A 24604-nucleotide genomic window follows, 5' to 3' on the forward strand; every position below is an offset into this window, starting at 1 on the left:
TTATTATTATTATTATTATTATTATTATTATTATTATTCATCCAGTACCTAGGACTACACCTACACTGATAAGAGTAGTACTAGGGGCTGCTGCCCTACTCGAATTGCTTTCTAGTCCTTCCTACCCTCCATCTCTTGTGAAACCCTCATCCTTCATGTCTCACCTCGCTTCCCTCACAGCTTAGTCCACCCCAGTCAGCCCCCACAGTCATCCTGACCTGCCCTTCCTTGCCCATCCCCATCCCCCCAACTGTTTGCCCCAAACTGCCTCTGCCCCATCTTCTCACCAATTGTTCCAAACTCGCACACTCCTCAATCTGTTACTAACCACTCCAATCCCAAGAACCTGCCTCCACTTCCTGGAGGAGAGAATGAATGGAGAAGGGAAAGTCTTTACAACCATGAACTCCACACCATGAACTGAAGGAAGTATGTCACAGCACAGGGTGGCTTTCCCCATCTTCTCTGCCAGCAGCAGCAGAGGCAGCAAACTGAGATTGGTTGTGGACTGCAAGGAGATGGGGGAGTTTGGGTAGCCCATTTTGCCACTATTTTCACACAGTGATGCTTCCACCCCACCCCAGTGTCTGCATATAGTGAAATAGCTATTTAATCAAACATTAGAAAGGGACAAAAAGCCCTTCTGAGGGTACTCTATAGTTCCCCACCTCCTAAAAAAATAATCAGTCGGGATATTATTTGGACATAGAGGGGGACTTATTCACATGTTGCTGAGGAAATGATTTCAAACATTGGGGAGTATTGTGAAAACTTCTTAGGCAACATCCCGAAACACTCTTACTAAGATGTAAGTTTTACTCATCTGACTCAGTTATGTGAGGCCAATGTTATGAAGCAAAAGCTTAACATCTTATTTTTAACTAGAAATAAGCGAAGAAGAAGAAGAGTTTGGATTTGATATCCCACTTCACCACTACCCTAAGGAATCTCAAAGCGGCTAACATTCTCCTTTCCCTTCCTCCCCCACAACAAACACTCTGTGAGGTGAGTGGGGCTGAGAGACTTCAGAGAAGTGTGACTAGCCCAAAGTCACCCAGCAGCTGCATGTGGAGGAGCAGAGACGCGAACCCGGTTCACCAGATTACAAGTCCACCACTCTTAACCACTACACCACACTGGCTCTCCCAGTGTGGAAGAAAGTGCAGAAAATGGCAGCCCTTCATATTATCTGAAGCTTCAGTGATTTACCAAAATCAACAACAAAGTTCTGTTTTTCGTACTGTGCAAAGTGTCATTTTCAGCTGCTTGTATTTTTTATGTACTGCTTCCATACCTGAGGACCAGCTTCCTTCAAACCAGGCAGTACAGCAATTGTTCTGTTTATTCTTTCCTGTATCTCCATGTTCTCCAGAAACAAATGAAGCATTCAGTTTTCTAGGGCTGGTTTTCCAGCCCACACTTTTTAATTAGCACAGCCACAGTTAGACAAACACAAGCATCTCAAGTCAGAAATCTTTCATAAAATGTCCTTCCTGCACACGGGCGTTCTGTCTTTTTGTTTCTTACAAGATACTGCAGGCTAGGTCCCTTCTGACCCATATTATGCTGGAGATAGGCTGCATTTAACACCTAGCAGATATTCACTGCAGATTAAAGGTAAGGTACAGCTGTACCTTAATAACAGCAGTTGCCTCTTGGCACACCACCAAAAAGATAAGCTGTAATTGAAGCAATTTAAAGCTCCCTGGGGTTCCATTGTGCACACAGAGCATTCTCTCGGGGGCGTCCTCATTCTTATTAAAGCCAGAAAAAGCTCCACATGTGTGGGCAAAAAGGTGTCCCCAGTGCTGCAAAGAACAGAAGGGCACCTGTTCATGTGTCGCTCCCAAAGGTGTGTATCAGAGCTGCTGCAAGCACACTAGAGTTATGATGCTGCAATTAATCTTACCTGTTATAACAAATAAGATTCATTAGTAGTTTGAATGCAAGGGGGTGCACGGGAATGGAGGATCACCAAATTGGCTGTGTACATTGGCCATGATCAAATGAGGCAGTTCAGTCTGAGTACAGAAAGCTAGAAGCCTATTTTTACTAGGAATTATAGGTACCGACCTAGCAAAGGAGCAGAAAAGGCTCTTTATGTATGGAACAACAGCCGCCCAGATGTTATTAGCTCAGAATTGGAAAGAAAACAAAGCCCCTACCAGAGAAGAATGGCAAAGTTGATGGACTATGCCGAGATGGCAAAGCTGACTGGAAAGCTCAGGAACCAGACCTACATTGGCTCCCAGTACGTTTCCGAGCACAATTCAAAGTGTTGGTGTTGACCTTTAAAGCCCGAAATGGCCTCGGCCCAGTATACCTGAAGGAGCATCTCCACCCCCATCATTCTGCCTGGACACTGAGGTCCAGCGCCAAGGGCCTTCTGGCGGCTCCCTCATTGCGAGAAGCAAAGCTACAGGGAACCAGGCAGAGGGCCTTCTCGGTAGTGGCACCCGCCCTGTGGAACGCCCTCCCATCAGATGTCAAAGAGATAAACAACTACCTGACATTCAGAAGTCATCTTAAGGCTGCCCTGTTCAGGGAAGTTTTTAATGTATGACATATTAGTGTATTTTTGGTCTTTGTGGAAGCCGCCCAGAGTGGCTGGGGAAACCCAGCCAGATGGGCGGGGTACAAATAATAAATTATTATTATTATTATACCAAGAGGATAAAAGCTTTGGTCAATTTATTCATTTCTGCCAGTTCAAAGCTTGCTGGCATATCCGCCATGTTGTCCTTACTATCTTTTCAGCTATCATCAAGAACCAAATTAAAGATTTCAGATCTGTGGGCATATCCTCCTGATCAAATTTTAAAAGTGTCCACGTTGGAAGAACTCTTAAATTGTTCCAAGTCATATCCACTATATACTGAGTAATATTTGTCTTCAAAATTAGGCACTGTATTTTTCGCCCTATAGGACGTGCTTTTTCCCCTCCAAAAATGAAGGGGAAATGTGTGTGCATCCTATGGGGTGAATGCAGGCTTTTGCTGAAGCCTAGAGAGCGAGAGGGGTCGGTGCGCACCGACCTCTCTCGCTCTCCAGGCCTCAGGAAGCTATCTGCAAGCCTTGGGAGCCTGCGAGAGTTCCCGCTGGGCTCCCACGGCTTGCGGAGAGCTGCCTGCATCCCGAAGCCTGGGGCACGCAGCGGAGTGCACCCCGGGCTTCGGGCAGCTCTCCGCAAGCCTGGGGAGACCGGCGCGACGTCGCGCCGGGCTCCCTAGGCTTGCAGATAGCAGTCTGTTCTGGGGGCTGAGGTCGGGGGAAGATCGGGCTTCCCCTGCCCCAGCCCCACGCCTGGGGGGGAAATAATTTTTTTTCTTTATTCCCCCCCCTCCAAAAAAAACTAGGTGCGCCCTATGGGGCAAAAAATATGGTAATTCATATCATAAGAGGTAATTCACATCGTATCCCCCCACAATATGTAGCAGACAATGCTTGGATCTATATTTAATTATATATTTGAATCCAGTTGCCACTATTTTGTTCTGTGAACCACCCTGAGACCTCCGGGTATAGGGTGGTATATAAAATCAATAAATAATAATATTTCTGTGAAATCTAGGGAAACAGTCTAATCTTAGCTTGGTACTCTCAACCTCACCATACTTCATCAAAGACCTGTCAGGAGAGAGGAATCTAATCTATATTTCCTAGGTCTGAATAGCCAGGCTGGAACAGAGAATAGAGTGATATTGGCAGAAACATTGTAGAAGTGTGAAAGACCAATAACTCATGAATAACAAGTCTGTGCTAACAGTTTTAATGAGTGCTCTAATGGTTTAATGGATGACACTTAAAAAGGATCCTAGCAGATTCATTCTGACAGTTTGTCTTGAACAAAGCTGCCATTAAAAGATGAAGTGGATTTCTTCACAATAAATGCATGTATTGTATAACATGATGAAACTTTTTTTAAAAAAGGGAATGTGCAATGCAGCTGTAGTATCTGCATGCTCCCCTGACTAAGGTTTTGCATATTTCCACCCAAAATGTGAGTCTCTGTAGGAAAGAGGTCTGGATTTATGCTGGCTGCTATTTGTATGTTCAGACCCAGAGACCTGCCCCTTAAATAAAGACACATTTGACTCAAATTTTAGTTTTGGTTTTTGGCAGAATTTAGGCCACAACTTTATTGATTACAGAAAAGTGAGTGGTTGCATAATCTCTGGCTCGACTAGCTCCCTCCACCCTTGCAGGTAGCGCTGACCCAGAGCTCTATCATAGGTCAGCCAAGGGTGAACACCTGAGGCAGGGGAAAAGCCTGGGAACAGACTCTTTTCCCTTCCCAGATGGTCCCCTGGACTCAGGCATGGGCACAACCCCCTCTTGGGGGTTGACCAAACCATCGAGTCCCCGGATTCCTTTAACGGAATACCCTTCACACAGGGATGGCGAGACCATTGTCCCATCCCTATCACATGAACCAGTGCCTATCCACAACCTTACAAGTTGTGACGAATTGCTACACAGCAGGTGAAACACAAATGGCCACAGCCAATCAGCCAAGCGGGGAAAATTCCTGCCGTGCCCCTGTCCCAACGACAGACGACACACAACGGCATAGCAAGGTCAAGCGCAAAATGCCCTAAAATTAGGGAGAGGTGGGCGGGTGTTCTGATGCATGAGCCGAAAGAGGAAACTCTGGGACACGGGCATGGGCATAAATAGGTCCCTTGATCCATTTAGACTGCGCCCCATTGGCCAGAGTACATCCAGCAATGAGGGACCTACCAAACGGGTGTTGTGGCTGTCCAATAGACCCACCCACAAACAGGAGGTAAGTCTCCAGGTCTCACCACAACATGTGCCCTCTTTTAGGAAGGACACGATTTAGCTGTGACCTTCCATTCACTAGACAAATGGGTCAGTAGGCAATGGAGCCAATGAATTGTCATGTAGTAGTTCACCTCGGAAGACTCTCTTGCCAAACTTGTGCATTAAAATAGGACCCCTTGTTCATAGAATTTAGAATTGGAACGGACCAGAGGGTCATCTAGTCCAACCCGCTGCAATGCAGGAATCTTTTGCCCAATGTGAGGCTCGAACCTATGACTGTGAGATTAAGAGGCTCATGTTCTACTGACTGAGTTTATCCCAGCTGCCTAGATGCTACGCATCATACTAGCCCAGGAAGGTGTCCACAGGCCTTAAAACTGCACATTCAAGAAGGAAGTCCAGCTAGCTGTGACAAATAAGTCATACTATATAATATAGGGAAAGAGGAAAAATCCACAACTATTCTTCAACTAGGAAGTAAAATAAACACTTTTCCAAAGCAGCAAGTCTTAGGATAAAGGAAACTTTAGTTTCCCAAGAAACTAGTGTTGTGAAACTTGTCCTCCAATTCCTTGAAATAAAAAATAAATAAACCACTGATAATTTCTTTCTCCTTTAATAATTTTCAAAGAAAATTTATTTTGACATTATCAGATAGAGGATGGTTGGGGAGGAACCAAAAACTCTTCCCAGGTGAAATACAGAGCTTACAGTAAACAAGGAAGGGGTTCCATGTATCCCAAGAGTCTAACTGGGCTTGGTTTTTCAAAAGAACAGTACACGAAAAAATCAGTGAAATAAGTCTGCTCTACGAGTGTGAAAAATTCTGTGTAAAGCTGAAGTCAACTTGGAGCAGAATTAAGAGTGGTATCAAGGAAAGTGCTTCTTCTAGGCACAGGAATTTCTACTTGCACCATAGAACTTCTCCTCTTTCTGCCCCACATTCTCTCCAAATCTGCTCTGGAAGTTGGGCCAACCCCTGGAACAGACGGAGAGTGAGTGGAAATTCTGTTGTGCAACCAAAAGTCCTTCTCTTAGAGGTAGTAATTTGTTGGATGCTGCCCAAAGACCCTAAGCTAATAATTTACTCCAGGGATCCAACTGACTCCTTCACTTCTTTGTTTTGTTTGTACACAGGAATTTACAGGGTCCCCCCCCCAAAAAAAGGGGGGAGACTTCTCCAATGATCTAGAAGTGGTAGCACAAAATAAAAAATGGAAATTGTGTATATATATCTATATCTACATATGACAAAACTAAGACAGAAATATATCTATAAAGTGAACGCTTGGATTGTGAATGTGATCCGTGTGGGAGGCAACCCGCAACCTGCAAAGCCGCGTCTGCGCATGCGCGAGTTGCGATTTGGAGCTTCTGCGCATGTGCAAAGCACAATTTAGCGCTTCTGTGCATGCATGAGCACCAAAACCTGGAAGTAACCCCTTCCGGTACTTCCAGGTTTCGGCGTGTCCGTAACCCGAAAACACGCAACCTGAAGCGTCTGAAGCGTCTGTAACCCGAGGTATGACTGTATCTACTTATGACAAAACTATGACAGAAATACAAAAGTATTAAGACTTTTCCCTGCCCTCTTTTGAAAACTTCCTGGGGATAACAGGTAGTTTGGTTGTTTCACTTTCCCATTCATTTCCATGCCCCCCCCCATAAATTAGACACTTTCAATCACCGTATTTTTCACTCTATAGGACGCACTGGACCATAGGAGGGGGAGAACAGGGGAAAAAAATCTCCCCCTCTTTGCTCAGTGCCCCTTCAGCGAAGCGGCAGGAGAAACGGAGCCCCTTCCACTTCTCCTCCCGCTTCACTGAAGGGGCGCTGCACAGAGAGGGAAAACTGTGCAGCGCATCTCCAGTGAAGCGAAGCCTGGAGAGCAAGAGGCATCGGTGTGCACCGACCCCTCTCGCTCTCCAGGCTTCAGGCGGCTATCCGCAAGCCAGGCGGCTTTCCGCAAGCCTTCGGAGTGTGGTGGGAACTCCTGCTGTACTCCGAAGGCTTGCGGATAGGTGCCTGAAGCCCCCGGAGCGCAGCGGGAGTTCCCTGCACTCCGGGGGCTTCAGGCAGCTTCAGCGAAAGCAATGTGAAGCCTCCGGAGCGCGGGGAGAGCTCTCCCTCTGCGCTTCAGAGGCTTCGCGTTGCTATCGCTGAAGTCAAGGAGCCTGCATTCGCTCCATAGGACGCACACACATTTCCCCTTCATTTCTGGAGGGGAAAAAGTGTGTCCTATAGAGCGAAAAATACAGTAAATGAAAGTTTTGTTTTCAAAGCCAAAAATTGGACATGGGGGCAGGGAAGATGAAGCTCTACAAGACAACTGAGGGTTTGTCTTCATCTCTTCTTTTGTGACATCTTCATTCCCCCCTCCCCCAAACTGGATCTTTAGCCAATTAATTGTTAAAGTTCAAACAAAAAGATAGTCATGTTTTCAGACGTGTAAGTATTGAGGAGTAGGTGCAGCATGGAATGATCCAAGCTTGCTAAAAACAAACAAACCCAAAGCTTACAAATATTTCAAACAGCTACAGGGTTCTACAGTAACCCTGTTAATGCAAGAGGGCTATAAAGAGAAGGCAGGAGAGAAAAAGCAGTTTTTCCATTTTGGCTGAAGTTTGGGGCACACAAGAAATAATATTACTTTAAACTATTATGTTTTTAAAGTTACACAGGTGGCACTGTGGGTTAAACCACAGAGCCTAGGACTTGCCGATCAGAAGGTCGGCAGTTCGAATCCCCGCGACGGGGTGAGCTCCCGTTCCTCAGTCCCTGTTCCTGCCAACCTAGCAGTTCGAAAGCACGTCAAAGTGCAAGTAGATAAATAGGTACTGCTCCGGCGGGAAGGTAAACGGCGTTTCCGTGCGCTGCTCTGGTTCTCCATAAGCGGCTTAGTCATGCTGGCCACATGACCCGGAAGCTGTCTATGGACAAACGCCGGCTGTCTCGGCCGATAAAGTGAGATGAGCGCCGCAACCCCAGAGTCGGTCACGACTGGACCTAATGGTCAGGGGTCCCTTTATCTTTACTTAAAGTTACGGATATTCATCCGTATATCCGGATATTCATATATCTAAACTTTTAGCAAAATCATATGGCAAAGTCCATTTAGGACTATGTGACTAGATGGCTCCCCATCACAGAAAAAAATAGTAAGTAAAATATACCACACAGGGAGAAACTAAAATATCAGTGATGATGGGCTTGGGTTTCTTTTCCCCCATTCAGAAAGTATTATACAAAGGCAAGCAATCAAATATACAACCCTTAGTCAACATCATAGTTTTCAAGCAAAGGCTGCAGCCCATAGCACTGGTGAAGTAGTAGCTCAGTAATAAGTTTCTCTGAAGTAAGCAAGCACAGCTTATAGCAATTGCACTGTGGAAAGAACAATAAAGTTAGCACCCTGGTAGATGTCAAAGCAAATGGATGATGTGGAACTAGAGAATTATTAACTACCTCTGAAAATGAAAAATTTGACCCTCTTTTACCAATGTCAGGTTTTGCTTTGAGAGTTTCATATTTCAGATGAATCTATAATAAGATGCTATTTTATTATTCAGGAAACTTGCCGATTGAATGAGATTTACATATTGCTTTAGCAAAACATGAATGCTAAATACCTGAACACTAATACATCATCACGGCCAAGTTGCCAGCAGAAATGCATTTTCCTTCCACTTTAGAAACCCGAACGAGGAGAAAGTAAAAAGCAGATCTTATTTCTTATTTATAAAATTTCTGCACCACTTAATAAACAGCTCTAAGCAGCTTGCAATAAAGACGAAATAACATTTGATATTAAAAAAGAAAAGTGGATGAAAACAAGTTAAGAGCATTGCTGCACTTGACAAACAAAACCGAGCAGTGTAAAAAAATGAGAATTAAAAATTTAAGAATCAGAGTCTGTAGCCTGGGCTCATGATTCTGCCCTCCTAGACAAAACATGAGCTGCAAGCCATAGGTTTCACGTTAAGCCAAATTGTGGCTTAGCATGGGGCAGCGCAGCAGGAAAATGACCTGCTTGCTCACGGTTCATACTGAGTTGTGTTCGTGCTAAGCTATGATGTGTGACCTAAGCCATTACCTTAGAGTAAAAAGTTTTGTTTTTTTTTGAGCGGGGAGGTGTTAGTACTTAAAAATGAAACCTCAAGATACAATTCACTTTAGTAAATTATTAATGCCTTCCATCACAAATCTGATGATTCACCGGCAAAATCCAGCACATCGACCAGTGTTGGTTGGGTAAAGAGGCAGAACGTGACTTCACCTTCGCCAATATTAAATGTTAATGGAAAGGGCTGCCTTTAATGTATAGCGCTGATAAGAGGAACCATTAAAATGATGTACAGTCCGTTGCGCAAGCTAAGTTAACGCACACCTTCTTCCTTGTGCTGCTGCCTCTCTGGGCCAGTTTGTACACTCAGCCTGTTATTTTCACCGTGGGGGAAATGGGCATATGCAAGGCTTTGAAAGGGAACATAATTTCACGAATTACACCTCCTGCACAAGGAGGCCACGCACACAAATCACACCTCGCTTTATGTGCATCTCCAGTCATCCGCGCTGTGAAGATCTGGTGAGTGCATGAACTAGCCTCTCCCTCTCAGCTGTCAGCACATCTGTATATATACACGGAGCCATTTTACACCGAAACAAGACTTAAACACAGGGAACAGGACAGTCGATGAAGACCCCCAAGGGACCTGCCCTTTTACTACAGTATGGCCACATTTGCATAGCCTGTCATGCAAGCAAAGTGACACTGACTAGAACTGACACAGAAATGCTATTATTAGTATTTGTTTTTAACGTTGCGCTACACAGCAGGTGCTCAACCTGAAAACAAAAGCCTACACTTTCACAATATTTTCTGCCCAGGTCAGATATCTTAAAACACCCAGGCTGTTAGCTGTTAAACAACTAATAATTAAAATAATGAAATTAAAGGGCTAGGGAGAAAATGCTCAAGCAGCAATTAGGAATGAAGCGGGTATTTGATTTAATGTTGGACTTTGTATGTCACCAGTCATTGAGAAAATATGATTTGGTTTAAATTTAGCACACTGACTGTATGTATGGGCACATTTCCTATCAGTATATTACAGTCGTACCTCAGAAGTCGAATGGAATCTGTTCCGAAAGTCCGTTCAACTTCTGAAACGTTCGGAAACCAAAGCATGTCTTCTGATTGGCTGCAGGAAGCTCCTGCAGCCAACCAGAAGCTGTGGAATCCCCATAGGACATTCGGCTTCCAGAAGAATATTCGAAAACCAGAACACTCACTTCCAGTTTTCGATCGTTTGGGAGCTGGGACGTCGACTCCCAAGGCATTCGGGAGCCAAGGTACGACTGTACTTATAATTCTGTGTATATTCTAAAGAGCGTATTTTAAAATGAACAAACCCTACTGTTTAACAGCTATCAAACTTGTATATTTGCATTGTTCCAAAATGCCCAGCGAAAATAATTTAGAACACACAGAGCAGATGAAAAATTCGCTCTGTTCGATCACATAGGAAAATAAATGGACTGCTTCAGTTCAAGTTGCTTGAAAGACTTTGGTTGGAAAGTAGCAAGATTGGGCCCCTCAATCTCCTATCCATATCCCTGCTCTGAAAAGTATTCAGACCAAGCAACCATGATTTGTATCTAAGTCTTTGGTCTAGAGCCTTTCAGAGAAACAATCAATCAAATAAACACTGTCCCTATGTGCCAGTTGGGACGTGGGTGGCGCTGTGGGTTAAACCACAGAGCCTAGGGCTTGCCGATCAGAAGGTTGGCGGTTTGAATCCCCGTGACGGGGTGAGCTCCCGTTGCTCGGTCCCTGCTTCTGCCAACCTAGCAGTTCAAAAGCACGTCAAAGTGCAAGTAGATAAATAGGTACCACTCCGGTGGGAAGGTAAACGGCGTTTCCATGCACTGCTCTGGTTCGCCAGAAATGGCTTAGTCATGCTGGCCACATGACCCGGAAGCTGTACGCTGGCTCCCTCGGCCAATAAAGCGCCGCAACCCCAGAGTCGGTCACGACTGGACCTAATGGTCAGGGGTCCCTTTACCTTTACCTTTATGTGCCAATGCCATCTCCTAGATCTGTTGAGAACATACGATTCGAACCACCGACCTTCCGATTGGCAAGCCCGAGAGCCTCAGTGGTTTAGACCACAGCACCACCCGTGTCCCCAGTATACATTGGAGAGGTGGTGGGGATGTCTTCACCCGACACCCATTACTTGTTGGGTTTCTGTTTCTCTGCAATTCCCCCACCCCCCAAAAAAATAACAGTCTCTCTCGATAAGTTGCATGGTTTCAAAAAAACAGCAGTAGGAGTACATGGGATGCAGAAAAAGCAGTAATGTGTATACAGCTTTAGAAAGAGGAGTGTCTCAGACAGAACTAACGGGGAATTCTTCCTGTGTTACAACTCAGTGGCAAGCCAGGAAATTAAATGAAATAAAGGAACAGGCATTGAGGAAGGAAGGAATGTAGAAGATACCCAACCATTCTATACCAGAAGCCAGGAGCATACTATTCACAAGTTGCTGCTCAATTTCAATTTCAGAATGAGGACACGACATCATTTTATGTGCAACTTTTCTTGTTTTCTTAGAGCTTTTGTTTTAAATTATATACTACTCTTTATTTATTCGTAGAAAGGTGCTCTAGTTATCAATCAACCCACTAATCAGATAAGATAGTGGACTGCATCTTAAGAACCATGCAACGCGTATCATACATCCAAGGGGCACTGCATACAAGATTGTGTTATGGCACAAGTGTCATTTGCAAGGAGAAATTAAAACATGTCTTTCTGTGCTGGCCAGATGTTGCAACTGTGCCCACCACCAATTATGCCCTTATATGATATTCTTTGGGACACGGGTGGCGCTGTGGGTTAAACCACAAAGTCTAGGACTTGCCGATCAGAAGGTCGGCGGTTTGAAACCCCGCGACAGGGTGAGCTCCTGTTGCTCGGTCCCTGCTCCTGCCAACCTAGCAGTTCAAAAGCACCTCAGAGTGCAAGTAGATAAATAGGTACCACTCCGGTGGGAAGGTAAACGGTGTTTCCGTGCGCTGCTCTGGGTCGCCAGAAGTGGCTTAGTCATGCAGGCCACATGACCCAGAAGCTGTATGCCGGCTCCATTGGCCAATAAAGCGAGATGAGCGCTGCAACCCCAGAGTTGGTCATGACTGGACCTAATGGTCAGGGGTCCCTTTACCTTTATGATATTCTTTGGACTCTACTGCTTGATCTCAACAATTTTGTTGACGCCATCTGGATATAGGTAGAAACCAAGTGATAATGACATTTTTAGGAACTACTGTGCAGAAGGACAATTGTGAAGTTTCTGCAACTGACTATATGTGGGGGGGGGGAAGAATGCTTGTAAACGACAGAGGAAATACTTGTGTGCAGAGTTTATACAGCATGATTTTTTACTGTGAACACTGCATAATTACCTGCAATTGACAGAAAATCACTCCTGACTTGCGTTAAGTATGACTCCAAACCTTAAAATGCCCTTCAAGTCAACACATTTTAGTGAATGCTAGAGATTGTATTTTTCTCTTTGACAGTAATGAGATTATTTTTCAGATCAGGCTTAAGGCCTTCTACAACACTGCATCTTTAAATGATATGCAGTTCTGTCCTATAACAGCAAATGTTGAAATGCAATTTAAAACTCTCCTGCCCAAGATACTTATATATACTGGATATTTATAGTCTCCAGCAACTTCTATTTGTATAAAGGTCATACGAAACTGACTTTTTAAAGTAACATTTATTAAAGGTACTAGCAAATTCTGTTCGCCCCACAAATAAGCAATCCACTCTTTACTGTCAAATAAAATGTGATAGTATTAATTCACCTAAAGGTCTCTATACTATGTTATATTAGAAATGTCACTGTCATCGGGAACACTTAATCTCACAGTCATTTGTCTCTAACCCTTACGCATGATGTGCAAGCTTAAAAAGAGGGAGCTTAAACCGTAAAACTACCTGTACTTATACTACTTTTGTGATTCAGGAGTTCAGATAATTTTGAATCAATTGCAGCACATTATTAAATAGTCAGGGGAGCCAACTGCACAAGACTTTCCATCCTATGTGTGTCAATCGCCACACATACCCCATTTTTTCCCTTACTGGTGCTTTTCACAGGTATGCTCTCAAACAGAAGTATTTTACTCTAGATGTACAGTCAAACCTTGGATCCCGAATGCCTCTGTTTTGGAACTTTTTGGCTCCCGAACGCTGAAAACCCGGAAGTAAATGCTCTGGTTTTCGAACGTTTTTCGGAAGCCGAACATCCGATGCGGCTTACGCTTGAGTGCAGGAAGCTCCTGTAACCCATCGGAAGCCGTGCCTCGGTTGTCGAACATTTCGGAAGCCGAATGGGCTACCGGAATGGATTACGTTCAATAACCTAGGTTTGACTGTACTTATTTATTCATTGCCGCACTGTAAAATAATGAAAGTGCTTAGTGACACAAAAAGGCAGTGAAATTACAAATAGGAAAAATAGCACCTATCAGATAATCTAAAACAAGCTGCATCAAATGTAAAAAAAAAGCAGCCACAGAGGATATTTCAAATTGTGAGCAACCCAAATGAAAATGCCTTATCTCTTGAAAGAACCACCGTACAAAGGATGATGGTGGTACCTGGAGAAGGGACTCAGGAGTTGTAAATTCAGTGCTTAGATAGACTAATATTGATGTGGGCAGGGAAAGTAATTCTCAAGATTTTCTGATCCCAAGACATTTAGGGCTGTACTTTGAAATGAGTCTGAAGTTTCTGAGCAGTCTTCAAAGGTAGCCAAACAAAGAGTTTCCTATAGTAATCTAACCCGAAAGTTACCCGAAAGGTAAAGGTAAAGGGACCCCCTGACCATTAGGTCCAGTCATGGCTGACTCTGGGGTTGCGGCGCTCATCTCACTTTATTGGCCGAGGGAGCCGGTGTACAGCTTCCGGGTCATGTGGCCAGCATGACTAAGCCACTTCTGGCGAACCAGAGCAGCGCACAGAAACGCCGTTTACCTTCCCACCGGAGCAGAATCTATTTATCTACTTGCACTTTGATGTGCTTTCGAACTGCTAGGTTGGCAGGAGCAGGGACCGAGCAACGGGAGCTCACCCCGTTGCGGGGATTCGAACCACCAACCTTCCGATCGGCAAGCCCTAGGCTCTGTGGTTTAACCCACAGCGCCATCCGCGTCCCCAACCTGAAAGTTACTGGCGTACAAATGCATCATCCACACTGCCAAGCAGCCATCTCAGTGGTGGGTAACCTGAGATGGCTATGTAGATAGTACAGTGGTACCTCGGGTTACATACGCTTCAGGTTACATATGCTTCAGGTTACAGACTCCACTAACCCAGAAATAGTACCTCGGGTTAAGAACTTTGCTTCAGGATGAGAACAGAAATCGTGCTCCGGCTGCGCGGCAGCAGCAGGAAGCCCCATTAGCTAAAGTGGTGCTTCAGGTTAAGAATGGACCTCCGGAACGAATTAAGTACTTAACCCGAGGTACCACTGTATAGAAATGAAGTATTTTACTGACTGAAGTAACTTTCGGAGTAACTACTGTTGTTTGAATGACTAAGTATGCCTACAATATGATATGGTGACCAGAAAGACTAGAGAAAGTTGATGAGAGGGGAGGAAGGAAGGAAGTCAGAGATGATTTAGGAAATTGGCTTCTTCATAGTCATTAAGTTCCACTATGCCCAAGAGTTCTGAGAAATGTTGAAGTCGTATATATGACTGAATACAAATGGAGTCCAATGCCAGTGATTTCTCGAGAAGTCCTTAATTCGTGGATCACTATACCCATAAATAATATGGTTGTGTTTTACTTGCACATTTGGGGTACCTTTTTAAAAAATAAAATAAAATAAATTTACATGTTAAACCATATTGTCCTTTGAAAGAAGCCCTACTAGTTTATGCCGTTTAATGGATTTTGTACAAGTCCATTCATTCACAAATTATTGACATGAGAGCCATATCTGTGTGCCAATGCACATCTTGGGGGTTGTAATCCATGGACTATTAAAAGGGTATTTCATAACTGGTTCCTGTTATGATACTATTAAAACCCACAATTCATGAATTATTGATGGGAGAGGTAATAATGGCTTGATGCTGTTATAACCTATAATAACATTGAACAAAATCCTTAATCTATGAAAAATTTACTCAGTGGACCAACACGTCTTCTAAAACTGTTCTGACATAAGGTAATAAAACAAGCACAGATCTCAGTTAGTTAGTTCCATAAACCATTAATTAATTGGACACAAAACTTAAGCTTCATAAATCATTAAATGTAGAAGTGATCGCTTTCTTTTCAATATTTCTGCCTCAAATTTTTAATGGCACAGATTTTTTTTTTTTTTATGTATTCAATTACTGAATTTACTATTTCATTCACAAAATCAAAGTCAATGCACTGGGTACAGAGGACAAAAATTAGATAATCTCGCATTGCCTGTCTTTTTATGTATTTGATTTGTTTCTTCATAATTCCGTCTCATATTTATTCCCAGTGGTAGAACAAGGTGGTTATCAATTCAAAACGTAACAGTGTTTAAATGTCTTGCACATGTTTTTTTAGGTGTGCAATAATTACTCCAAGTGCATAACCTGGTGAAGCATTAATAGACACTGGGATATCTTTGTCACCTGAGAATCTTGTTTCTTTTCCCTTCATCCCCTCACTTCCTATGATACTACTCCTTCTCCCGTTTTGCCGCTGACTATTCCCATCTCCCTTCCCATTGCCAGAATGAAATGCACAGATCTTTCTATAGGAATCTTGGCAAATCTTCCTTTCCTAACCAAATGGAACATGCATACCTTTAATCACTTTAAATATTAAAGCAGGATGCTTTCCCATAGGAAGTGAATTTCCTTATGAGACTGTTTTAAAAAGCATCAGAAATCTAGAATTTTCCAAATTCCACACAAATGAGGAAAGGTACAGTCTTAAACATACTTGTAGTGCCATTTGTGTTGTGGTTTTATGTTGTAACCCCCTGAGACCTGGGGGTATAGGGTGGTATATTAAAGAAAGAAAGAAGAGAGAGAGAGAGAGAGAGAGAGAGAGAGAGAGAGAGAGAAAGAAAGAAAGAAAGAAAGAAAGAAAGAAAGAAAGAAAGAAAGAAAGAAAGAAAATCAGTAAGCCTGTTTAGGACTGCAGCCTTATTTGCTTGGAAATGTTCCAATGAGGTTACTTTTCAATATCTGAATTTAGGAATATAACTATCAGGGACAACATACAGTGAAGCTGGTTTATTAACATGTCTACAATAATCCAGATGATAAGTGATTCCTGCCTCTAGGGAACTGGGGCATTACCTCATATTCTTGGGAAAACTTGAGGTTGTCATTAGCCTTCAGCCTTTCGATGTGATCCGCAAGTTCTGAAATAGGTATTGGTGGATGGCTAGCCATACCTGTTCAGGAAAAAAGAAATGATAATGGCATGTAAAAAAAACCCACACAATAAAACAGAGGGTTTGCAACCCAGACTTAGAAAATACAGCAGTTCAGAATGGCTATCAATGTGTAATAAGTAAGGATGTTGTAAGGTGACAGAAGCAGGCAGGTAGTTTAGTCACTCAAAGCAAGACATGCTCTGGAGAGATGAGCTTTGAAGCCAAATGACTAAAAATTTAAAACAAAAACCACCAAGCATATTCCCAAAGCTAACATTCCTAGTGTTAAAAGAAAAAGAAAAAGTTATTATGCCAAGACTTAATGAGGTTAGCTAGGTGGGGGGAAATGAGACAGTTAGACCTGAAGCTGACTTCTGCTTTGAGTAATGACTCTTAATGTCATATCAAACCCCTTTCCTTGCGCTGAATGAAATGGAAACTGTGTTGGACTTAGGTGAACAAAAGGTGGACTGGGGGGAGGGAAAAGCCATTCAAAGAAGCCTAAACGGAAAGAATAGTACTGACAGAAAATAAAGTGATTTATGAGGGAAACTAACTTGAAGAATGTGGGTTACCAGGGTAACCAGAGACACTTGATCCTGCAAAAAATAATTGCAAAAGTAAAAAAAAAAAAAGGAAAGAAAGGGATGGAGTGGGAATTTATTTATACCAAAATAAATAAATGGATAGTTTGATGCTTAGAAAATGATGGTTTTAATCTCAATAGAAAATGATGGTTTTAATCTCATGACTAAATAAGACAGGGGAAAATCTAATGATTATTTTTTTTTGAAAAATATTTTATAAAGTTTAGGACATTCACATGCAATTATGGATTGCCAGAGTACCATGCACTGCTGCTTACAGACAACAGTCAATAAAGACAAGATTAGACATCAGACATTTTGAGCTTCAAAAATGTTTTCACTAGTAGCAGATTGTAGAGGCAGGGGTTGTGGGGAATCAGTTCAGCTGAACACAAACATCTGGCTTACCCTAGTACATCTGAGAAAAGATCTCAACCCCAAGTCCCTTTATCAACCCCCAGAAATTACCTACAATCTACTTCAGGTGTAAACATCTTTGTCTACCAATGGAAAAATAGTGAATGCAGACAAGGTTTAGGGAAGGGATGGGAAAGAGACAGAGGGAAGGATAGGACCAGTGGAAGGAAAAGACAGAGGGAGGGAAAGATAGAGGAGAGAGGAAATGTGGGGTCAACTAGCATGATCCGCCAGCTGAAAATTTTAGCAAGTCCACACTCTCAGTGGCTATTTCTTTTCGGTTCATTAATATGGATGGTTTTCCACCCACCCACAATGTGTTTAGTTATTATTTATGTTCATTTTAATCATGCCAAGAATAATGATAATAAAAAGCTTGTTGCAGGGAGACACATAGTCGGCTAGAAATTGTTACACTAGCAAACCCCATGATGTGTTGAAATTATAGAACAAAACCATGGTAACTGAAGCGAGGAGCTCAAACTGGAAGCCATGTTTTCAGGGTTTTCCGGCACTCGTTTGAAGGGTGTGCTTTAAGAAAGCTAGCTTGCAATCACTGCAGCACAGCTTTACATGACATGAGCAGAAAATAACAGTACACATCATTCATAAAATGATTTTTTTGCTACATTTTTTACTTAGCTTAATAAAGTCCATGGGAAGGACCAGCAGCGTAACATTCAAATCTTGTTTTGTGGCATAGAGAATAGTACTGAATAATTGTATAGCCCAAGCAATTGCATACACAGTAGTTCTTTGCAATGTGTGGTCTGCATGCTTATACTTTTAAGGTCAAGTAAATCAGAAGAAGACCCCATAAATTGAGGAAACTACTTTTTGGAAGATAAAACTCTAATATTTTTCTTTATATGAATGTGATTTGCTATCTCCCATTTTCATCATGTGCAACAATTAAGCTGGTTTTCTTTTAAAGTAGCCGTCAAATTTATTTGATCCAGATCGAGCACCCAGATGAAAAGGAAGAGGGGAAAAAATAATAATGGGGAAAGGCACAAGAAAATGCTAGGCTTGTTCAGAAATGGAAGTTGAATGATGGAACATCTAAAACAGTGATTGAACAGAGAAAATAATAGAGACAAAGATGTTTAGACCTTTTCGAGCGAATCGTGGGAGAGAGTTATTATCATATAAGGACTGAGTGGTAGTTTGGCTAGAGAGAGAGGACACAGAGCCAATCAGGGAAGCGTAGGGGACTGAATTACTGCTCAAAGCTGTAAAAAGTAAAGCCAGTTGGAAACGGGAAAGAAATTAGTAGCAGTAGAAGACCATCATATTCAGTCAGTTTACACAAAGACAAATGGATCATTTCACATGCACAATCTATCTGTGGACATTTACTACTGGCAGGAATAAGTAGAAATACAAGGCAACTCTAACATATGAACATATAGCTCTGAATCTGAGGGTCAGCCGACAGGAGAAATAGCTTTCCATATGGCATGGAAGTGTTATTTAAATCAGATTTTTAACATCAAGACCCCTCAACTTATCAAGCCCTTTTTTCAGGTGGATTTAGCTGTTTATACTGATGCATCTATGCTGAAAGAAGCACTCACCCCAACAGATACCACTATGATCTGCCATTTATATCTGCCACTATGATCTGCCATATATATTTATATTTATCAGCATCTTCTGCAGTTAAACATTTGAGGCTCATCAAAAGGTGGCATAAAATCTTTCTCTCTCTTTTTTTTAAACAGAAGGGATATAAAACCCAACAACTTCCAGAATTAACCATCTGGTTATTACTAGAGTGTAGCTTTCTTAATTTTATGGCTAATGCAAACTAACTGAATTTCAATAATGTTTCATAGTAATCTCGTAAAAGGAAATAATTATCACCGTACAAGTTTTTTTAAAAAGTTTTTTTTTTTACTGCTGTCAGGTGATATTCTCCCACATTGCTACTCACAGATGATATTTGTTCAGTTTATAGGAGGGGTTTCTGGGGGCGGCGGCGGGGGGGGGGGGGCGGGAACAAGTTATGGGTACACATAAATGCCAAAGACAGTCATTGGCATATAGATGGGTTTTCAACTGACAGTCATGGACTGTGGGTGGTATTCAACTATGTTTTACTCAGAGTACACTTTGAATTTAGGACTGAATTTAGTAAAATTTAGTTGAGTTCCACTCTGTCCATACATCAAGAGACCATGTTAACTCAAAATACTGTGCAAAATACAAAGAAGATTATTTAATGGACACATTTACATAATTATATATGTCATAGAAGTATCTTGTATTAACCTGTATGTAGACAAAACAGATGGGAAGATTTGCCACATGCTAGTAAAGCAACGCACTGACAGCTATTTGCTTCTGATCAAAGTAGCACTGGTTTTGATCTTTGAACCCTAAACTGTTTGGAACCAAGTTACTTGAAATACTACCTATACCCATATGGGCCAACCTCAGCATTAAGATCTGTTAGACAGGCCCTATGCTTATGATCTTCTGTAAGGGAAGTCAGGACTGAAGGCAGGAGAAACTGGGCCTTCTCGGTGGTGGGTCCTATCTAGGAAACTTACTCTCCTGAAACCTGATTAGATTCGTTTTAAGAGGGCCCTGAAGCTGTTTTTTTAATGTTAGTCTGATTTTAAACAGGAGGGTAAGTCACTATCTTTGTTCCTGTAGGTTGCTTCCATGGTTGTTAATTAGAATTTTAAATTTTAGGATGGGATGGCTGGCTAGAAAGGAAACAGTTCTGCTGCTCTTTCAAGTTTTACTATTTAAATTATTATTTTGACGTTGTGTTTCAAAATGTTGTAAATGCCACGTTGAAAATACATTTATATTTGGAAGGACGCCTAGAGGTCAAATAAATAATAATTTAATTTTTTACAGTGATATTCAAACCCTACAAAGAAGTAAACCATGCCTTCTTTTTCCCCTTGACAGCATGCCAATTTTACAATGAATATAAAGGAACAATGCTACACACAGCAGTATAAAGGCACAGCAGTGAAAGCTGGCAAAATTCAGCCCAGAGAGATGCATGAAAGATCTACTGCACCTCAGTGCTGAGAGCTAAATATTCACATTTGCTCACCTCCCACTGATACTTAACTAAGAAAGCAAACACATCCTAAAGTCTGATTCACACTTTATACTACAGATGTGTTTGCTGAGTGTACACCAACATCCCCTGGTAAACACTTTAAAGTAAACACACACATGGGAAAGCTCTGATCTGCTACAGCTCCCTGCCATGGTCTTCTGTGATTTAGGAACACATGCCTTTACATTCACACTTTGAAAGGCAGACTAAGACAACCACTGATATGGAGTGTTATATTTGTTATAGTGTTATAGCTCAGTAAAACTGAACAGGAATCAGACTCTTGCGGAAAACTTATTTCTAACTGGGGATGTGTGTATTTTCCTTTAAGGCTTTATTATTATTATTATTTTAAAAATAATCTAATTTCTGCTCAAGGGAGATATTTCACTTTAACAGAGCAACTAGCGAAAGGTTTGCAGTTGAAATGGCATGAGGTTTTTTGTGCATTCAATGTTGTCAGTGCACAGTTTCACATGTGCTCAGGAAGAAAATACAGTGGAACCTCGGTTTCCAAGCGTCTCGGAAGCCGAATGATTCGGACCAAAGCGCCGAAAACCCAGAAGTGAATGCTTCCGTTTTCGAACGTGCCCCAGAAGTCAAATGGCTTCCGAGGCACATTTCTCCATTTTCTCAATGGAATTTGGCGACTGCCCATTGCGCCTCAGTTGTCGAACGTTTCAGAAGTAGAACGGTCTTCCGGAACGGATTGCGTTTGACAACCGAGGTACCACTGTATTCCTTGCTTAGAATGCCTCACAAGCACAGTACTTTTTTCTTTTCCTTTTCTGCCAGTACATGCTGGCACCTTATTTTCTAGGGGGGAAATAAATTAATAAATATAACTACGAATGGATGCATTTGCTGGATATTCAGGGAGTAGGAACTAAACCTGGGTGACAAGAGCAGAGAGAGGGAAAGATGAGCACATCACAGGACGAGCTTTGGAAATGACTACATACTCTCGGTTCCCTTCCCCTTCCCGCTTGTTGTGGGGCTATGCATTTCCCTACTCGGTGAGGGAGAAGCAGAGGGAGCCACTCTGGTAAGGCAGGCTCTGAGGGGATTTGCCAGGCTCAGCTCACTGGGGTGTGGGAAGCGAGGGAAGGAGGGAGGGGAGAGTGTTGTGTGCGTGCATGCAGGGTGCAGAGGGGCGTCAGTTGTTTGTGTTACAATATTTCGTTCCACCTTAAGAACAGATGCGTAGATTGTTGTATGTCACATGTCCGTTTACACTCCAGCACAGCTTGCTGGGAACTTCCATTTGTGTATAGCTTTTGCTTATGCTGCTTGCTCTTGGACATGAAAGGGAGAAGACATGTTTTTTCCTTTGTCCTGATGCTGAATAAACTGCTTGTAAATATGCTTTACACACCCTCTATCTGCCCTTCTGTTGCGAAGAGTTTTATTCTCTGCTGGCTTGCGTGCTCAGCTTCTGAAGCTCGAGGCGCAGTTACATGCTGGTCCGAGGACTGGAGTTTGCCTGGCAGTCGGCCGGTGGGCTGGAGCCAGCTGGGGGCTTGCAAATTGCCGCTGTTCCCTTGGAAGCATCCCAACAGTTTGTGCCTGTTTCTGCCGGGGGTCCATGCCTGGTGCTTCAAGCTTGCCTTTGCCACCCATCCCTTCCTGGAGAGATCCCCTGGGGGCGGGATCTCTGCTGGTCATCCTTGTGGGAGAACCTGCCTAGGAGGCCAGGGGCACGCAATTCTCAGAGGAGGAGATTGTGTTCTGCCCTGCACACCTACGGGGACTGGAGGAGCAACAGCTGCTGCAGCACCCAGCTGTGTGCCCTTTGGGAAACATTAGCATCAAGGGGATGGGGCGGGCAGAGAGAAACAGACTGTCTTTGCAAGAAAAAATGGGTGTGTGTGTTGCAACCTCCTACCCCTTTTCTGATCAGCATTTGAGGAGGAGAAGGAGGCGTTCAAATGAGGTGAGGGGTGAAGGAAGCATCTCCATTTAGATGCCTCCCACTGCAAAAGCTTGTTTTTCTCCATCATCCCTGGCAGGCATTGTTTTATTATTATGGGCTGCATACAGCAATACAGTGGTACCTTGGGTTACATATGCTTCAGGTTACATACGCTTCAGGTTACAGACTCTGCTAACCCAGAAATAGTGCTTCAGGTTAAGAACTTTGCTTCAGGATAAGAACAGAAATTGTGCTCTGGTGGCGCTGCGGCAGCAGGAGGCCCCATTAGCTAAAGCGGTGCTTCAAGTTAAGAACTGTTTCAGGTTAAGAACGGACCTCCGGAACGAATTAAGTACTTAACCCGAGGTACCACTGTAATAATAATTTATTACTTATGCCCAGTGCTTTTACTCTAGCAACTTCATGGTGAGTACTGCCACCATTTTTTTTCTAGAAAAAAAGCACTGCATAAGCTTATTCAAGTCTCCATGTTCAGAACCTTTTTTATTTTATTTTTAAAAAACCACCCCCCTAACCTCTTAAATACCATTTTCACACAAGAGCCACACTAGGGTAATTATAATGTATGCCAGTTTCAAACAAACATTCATGAGGACCAAAGATGAAAGATTTTTCCCGTGATGCTTATTTTTAAAGCACAGCTCTGAAGACAGGGATCAGCTTACACTAAAATGTGGTATCAGCCCAGGGATTAGGAACCTATAAATATTGCATTATTTGCTGTCTGGTATGAATAGACCCACATAGGCATAATGTGAACACAATGAAATACAGCAACGTATTTATGATCTATTTTGATCTACTATGAAAGACTAAGAGAAGCCAAGAAAAAGTGTCTCTGCAGTGGACACATCTCCTCTCCTTCAGACAAGTGCAGCAGCAGCAGCTATGATGTTCACGCCAGGACCCTGCATGTTTGCGCTTTTGTGTTAAGCCAGAGCTTGGGCTGAGCATTTTGTGCAATCAGGGGCGCTGAGTTGCAGCGCATTCTGTTGGCTTTGTAAGGAGGAGAAGGAAAGAAGTGTAGTTATTGTGTTAGGTTCACTGCTAGCTTGAAAATCATCATGTGGAATAAAGGTGAGAGACGGTGAAAGAATTACTACAGTGTAAAGCTGTTGTCAGTCCAGCCACCCCTCTGAAATCTCCTTGGGAACTTGCAACACTTTCTAGAGATGAATGTGTTGCAATCTTGACTCCTTTCCCTCTTCATTTGACATGTTTTCACTGCTCTTTCATATTCTCAGTGGGTGCGGAAAGTGTTAAAGAAAGCTAGTAAGCTATAGATCAGAAAAAAGAGGGGAAGGGAGAGAAAGATTATTCTTATTCTTTTAATATATATTTGAGGCAGAAGTGGGGAATTATACCTTTGCACTTAACAAGGCACTGCAATGAGATCTGAATTATTTAACCTAGAGTGATCTTGTGTGTGTGGCATGTGAATGCTCCTGCGTGTATAATTGTGTGCCCTTCTGCTACCACAGACACAATGGATCAGGCCCTTAAATCTTAACTTCTCTGTCTTTTTGTCTTTTTCCATTGAAATTATTTGGTGGTGCCAAACAAAAGAAACACAGAGATATACAGAGGCAAACCATACAGGCAGGACAACAGGTCTTCTGAAAATGCTGCTGAACTACTTAAACAAAGATGCCGCAAAAGGTAAAATTATTCCCATGACTTTCTTCTTAACTATTACTCTTATGGCGAATTCACACATGACTGTAAATCTCTGGACCTCTCTTCCTTCAGTGACTCCCCACTGAATATGTAAACTGCTTCCATTCAGAAGTACAGTGTTTGATTTGATGTAATGTGACATGAAAGCCCTGCCTGTGGGATTTGATCTCTTATGGTCGTTACACACAGGTAAGTTATCATTCAACGTTGCAACCATGGAGTGAGGAACATGCATGAGTGAACTGACCCTTAGAAAAAGAACTAAGTAAAAGCAGAGTTCTTGTAAGAGCATGATAGATTTAAATCTTAACATTGATCAGCAAATACAGACGCATTACTTACAATATGTGGTCAGGAAGCTACAGTAGTACCTTGGTTTATGAACGTAATCCATTCTGGAATTCTGTTCTTAAACCAAAGCATTCTTAAACCAAGGCATGCTTTCCCATAGACTCAATTTACAAATGGAACACACTCAACAGGAAGATGAACATATTCTGCTTCCAAGGCAAAGTTCACAAACCAAAACATCTGCTTCCGGGTTTGCAGTGTTCTTAATCCAAGTTGTTCATAAACTAAGCTGTTCTTAAACCAAGGTACCACTGTATTTCTATGTAGAGGCCAAAGAAGGCAAACATAGCCAACCCCTTAATCAAACACAC

General features: G+C 42.6%; 1 protein-coding gene across 43 annotated transcripts in view; it reads right to left on the reverse strand.

The window, feature by feature from the left end:
• The window catches only part of PTPRD (protein tyrosine phosphatase receptor type D), a 1143290-nt gene that overhangs the window by 80163 nt on the left and 1038523 nt on the right, over window positions 1-24604 (reverse strand). For 22 of the 43 annotated variants that reach the window (XM_083592691.1, XM_083592680.1, XM_083592685.1 and 19 more), the window contains 2 exons: window positions 18360-18479; window positions 16164-16261 (listed from right to left, as the gene is read on the reverse strand). In XM_083592691.1, coding sequence (XP_083448817.1) covers window positions 16164-16261; window positions 18360-18479 — 218 coding nt within the window. The remainder of the gene's footprint in view (window positions 1-16163; window positions 16262-18359; window positions 18480-24604) is intronic. The other 21 variants (XM_083592700.1, XM_083592695.1, XM_083592694.1 and 18 more) reach the window with 1 other exon arrangement.

Source organism: Podarcis filfolensis, assembly GCF_964270895.1.
Source record: "Podarcis filfolensis genome assembly, chromosome: 17".
Classification (NCBI taxonomy): domain Eukaryota; kingdom Metazoa; phylum Chordata; class Lepidosauria; order Squamata; family Lacertidae; genus Podarcis; species Podarcis filfolensis.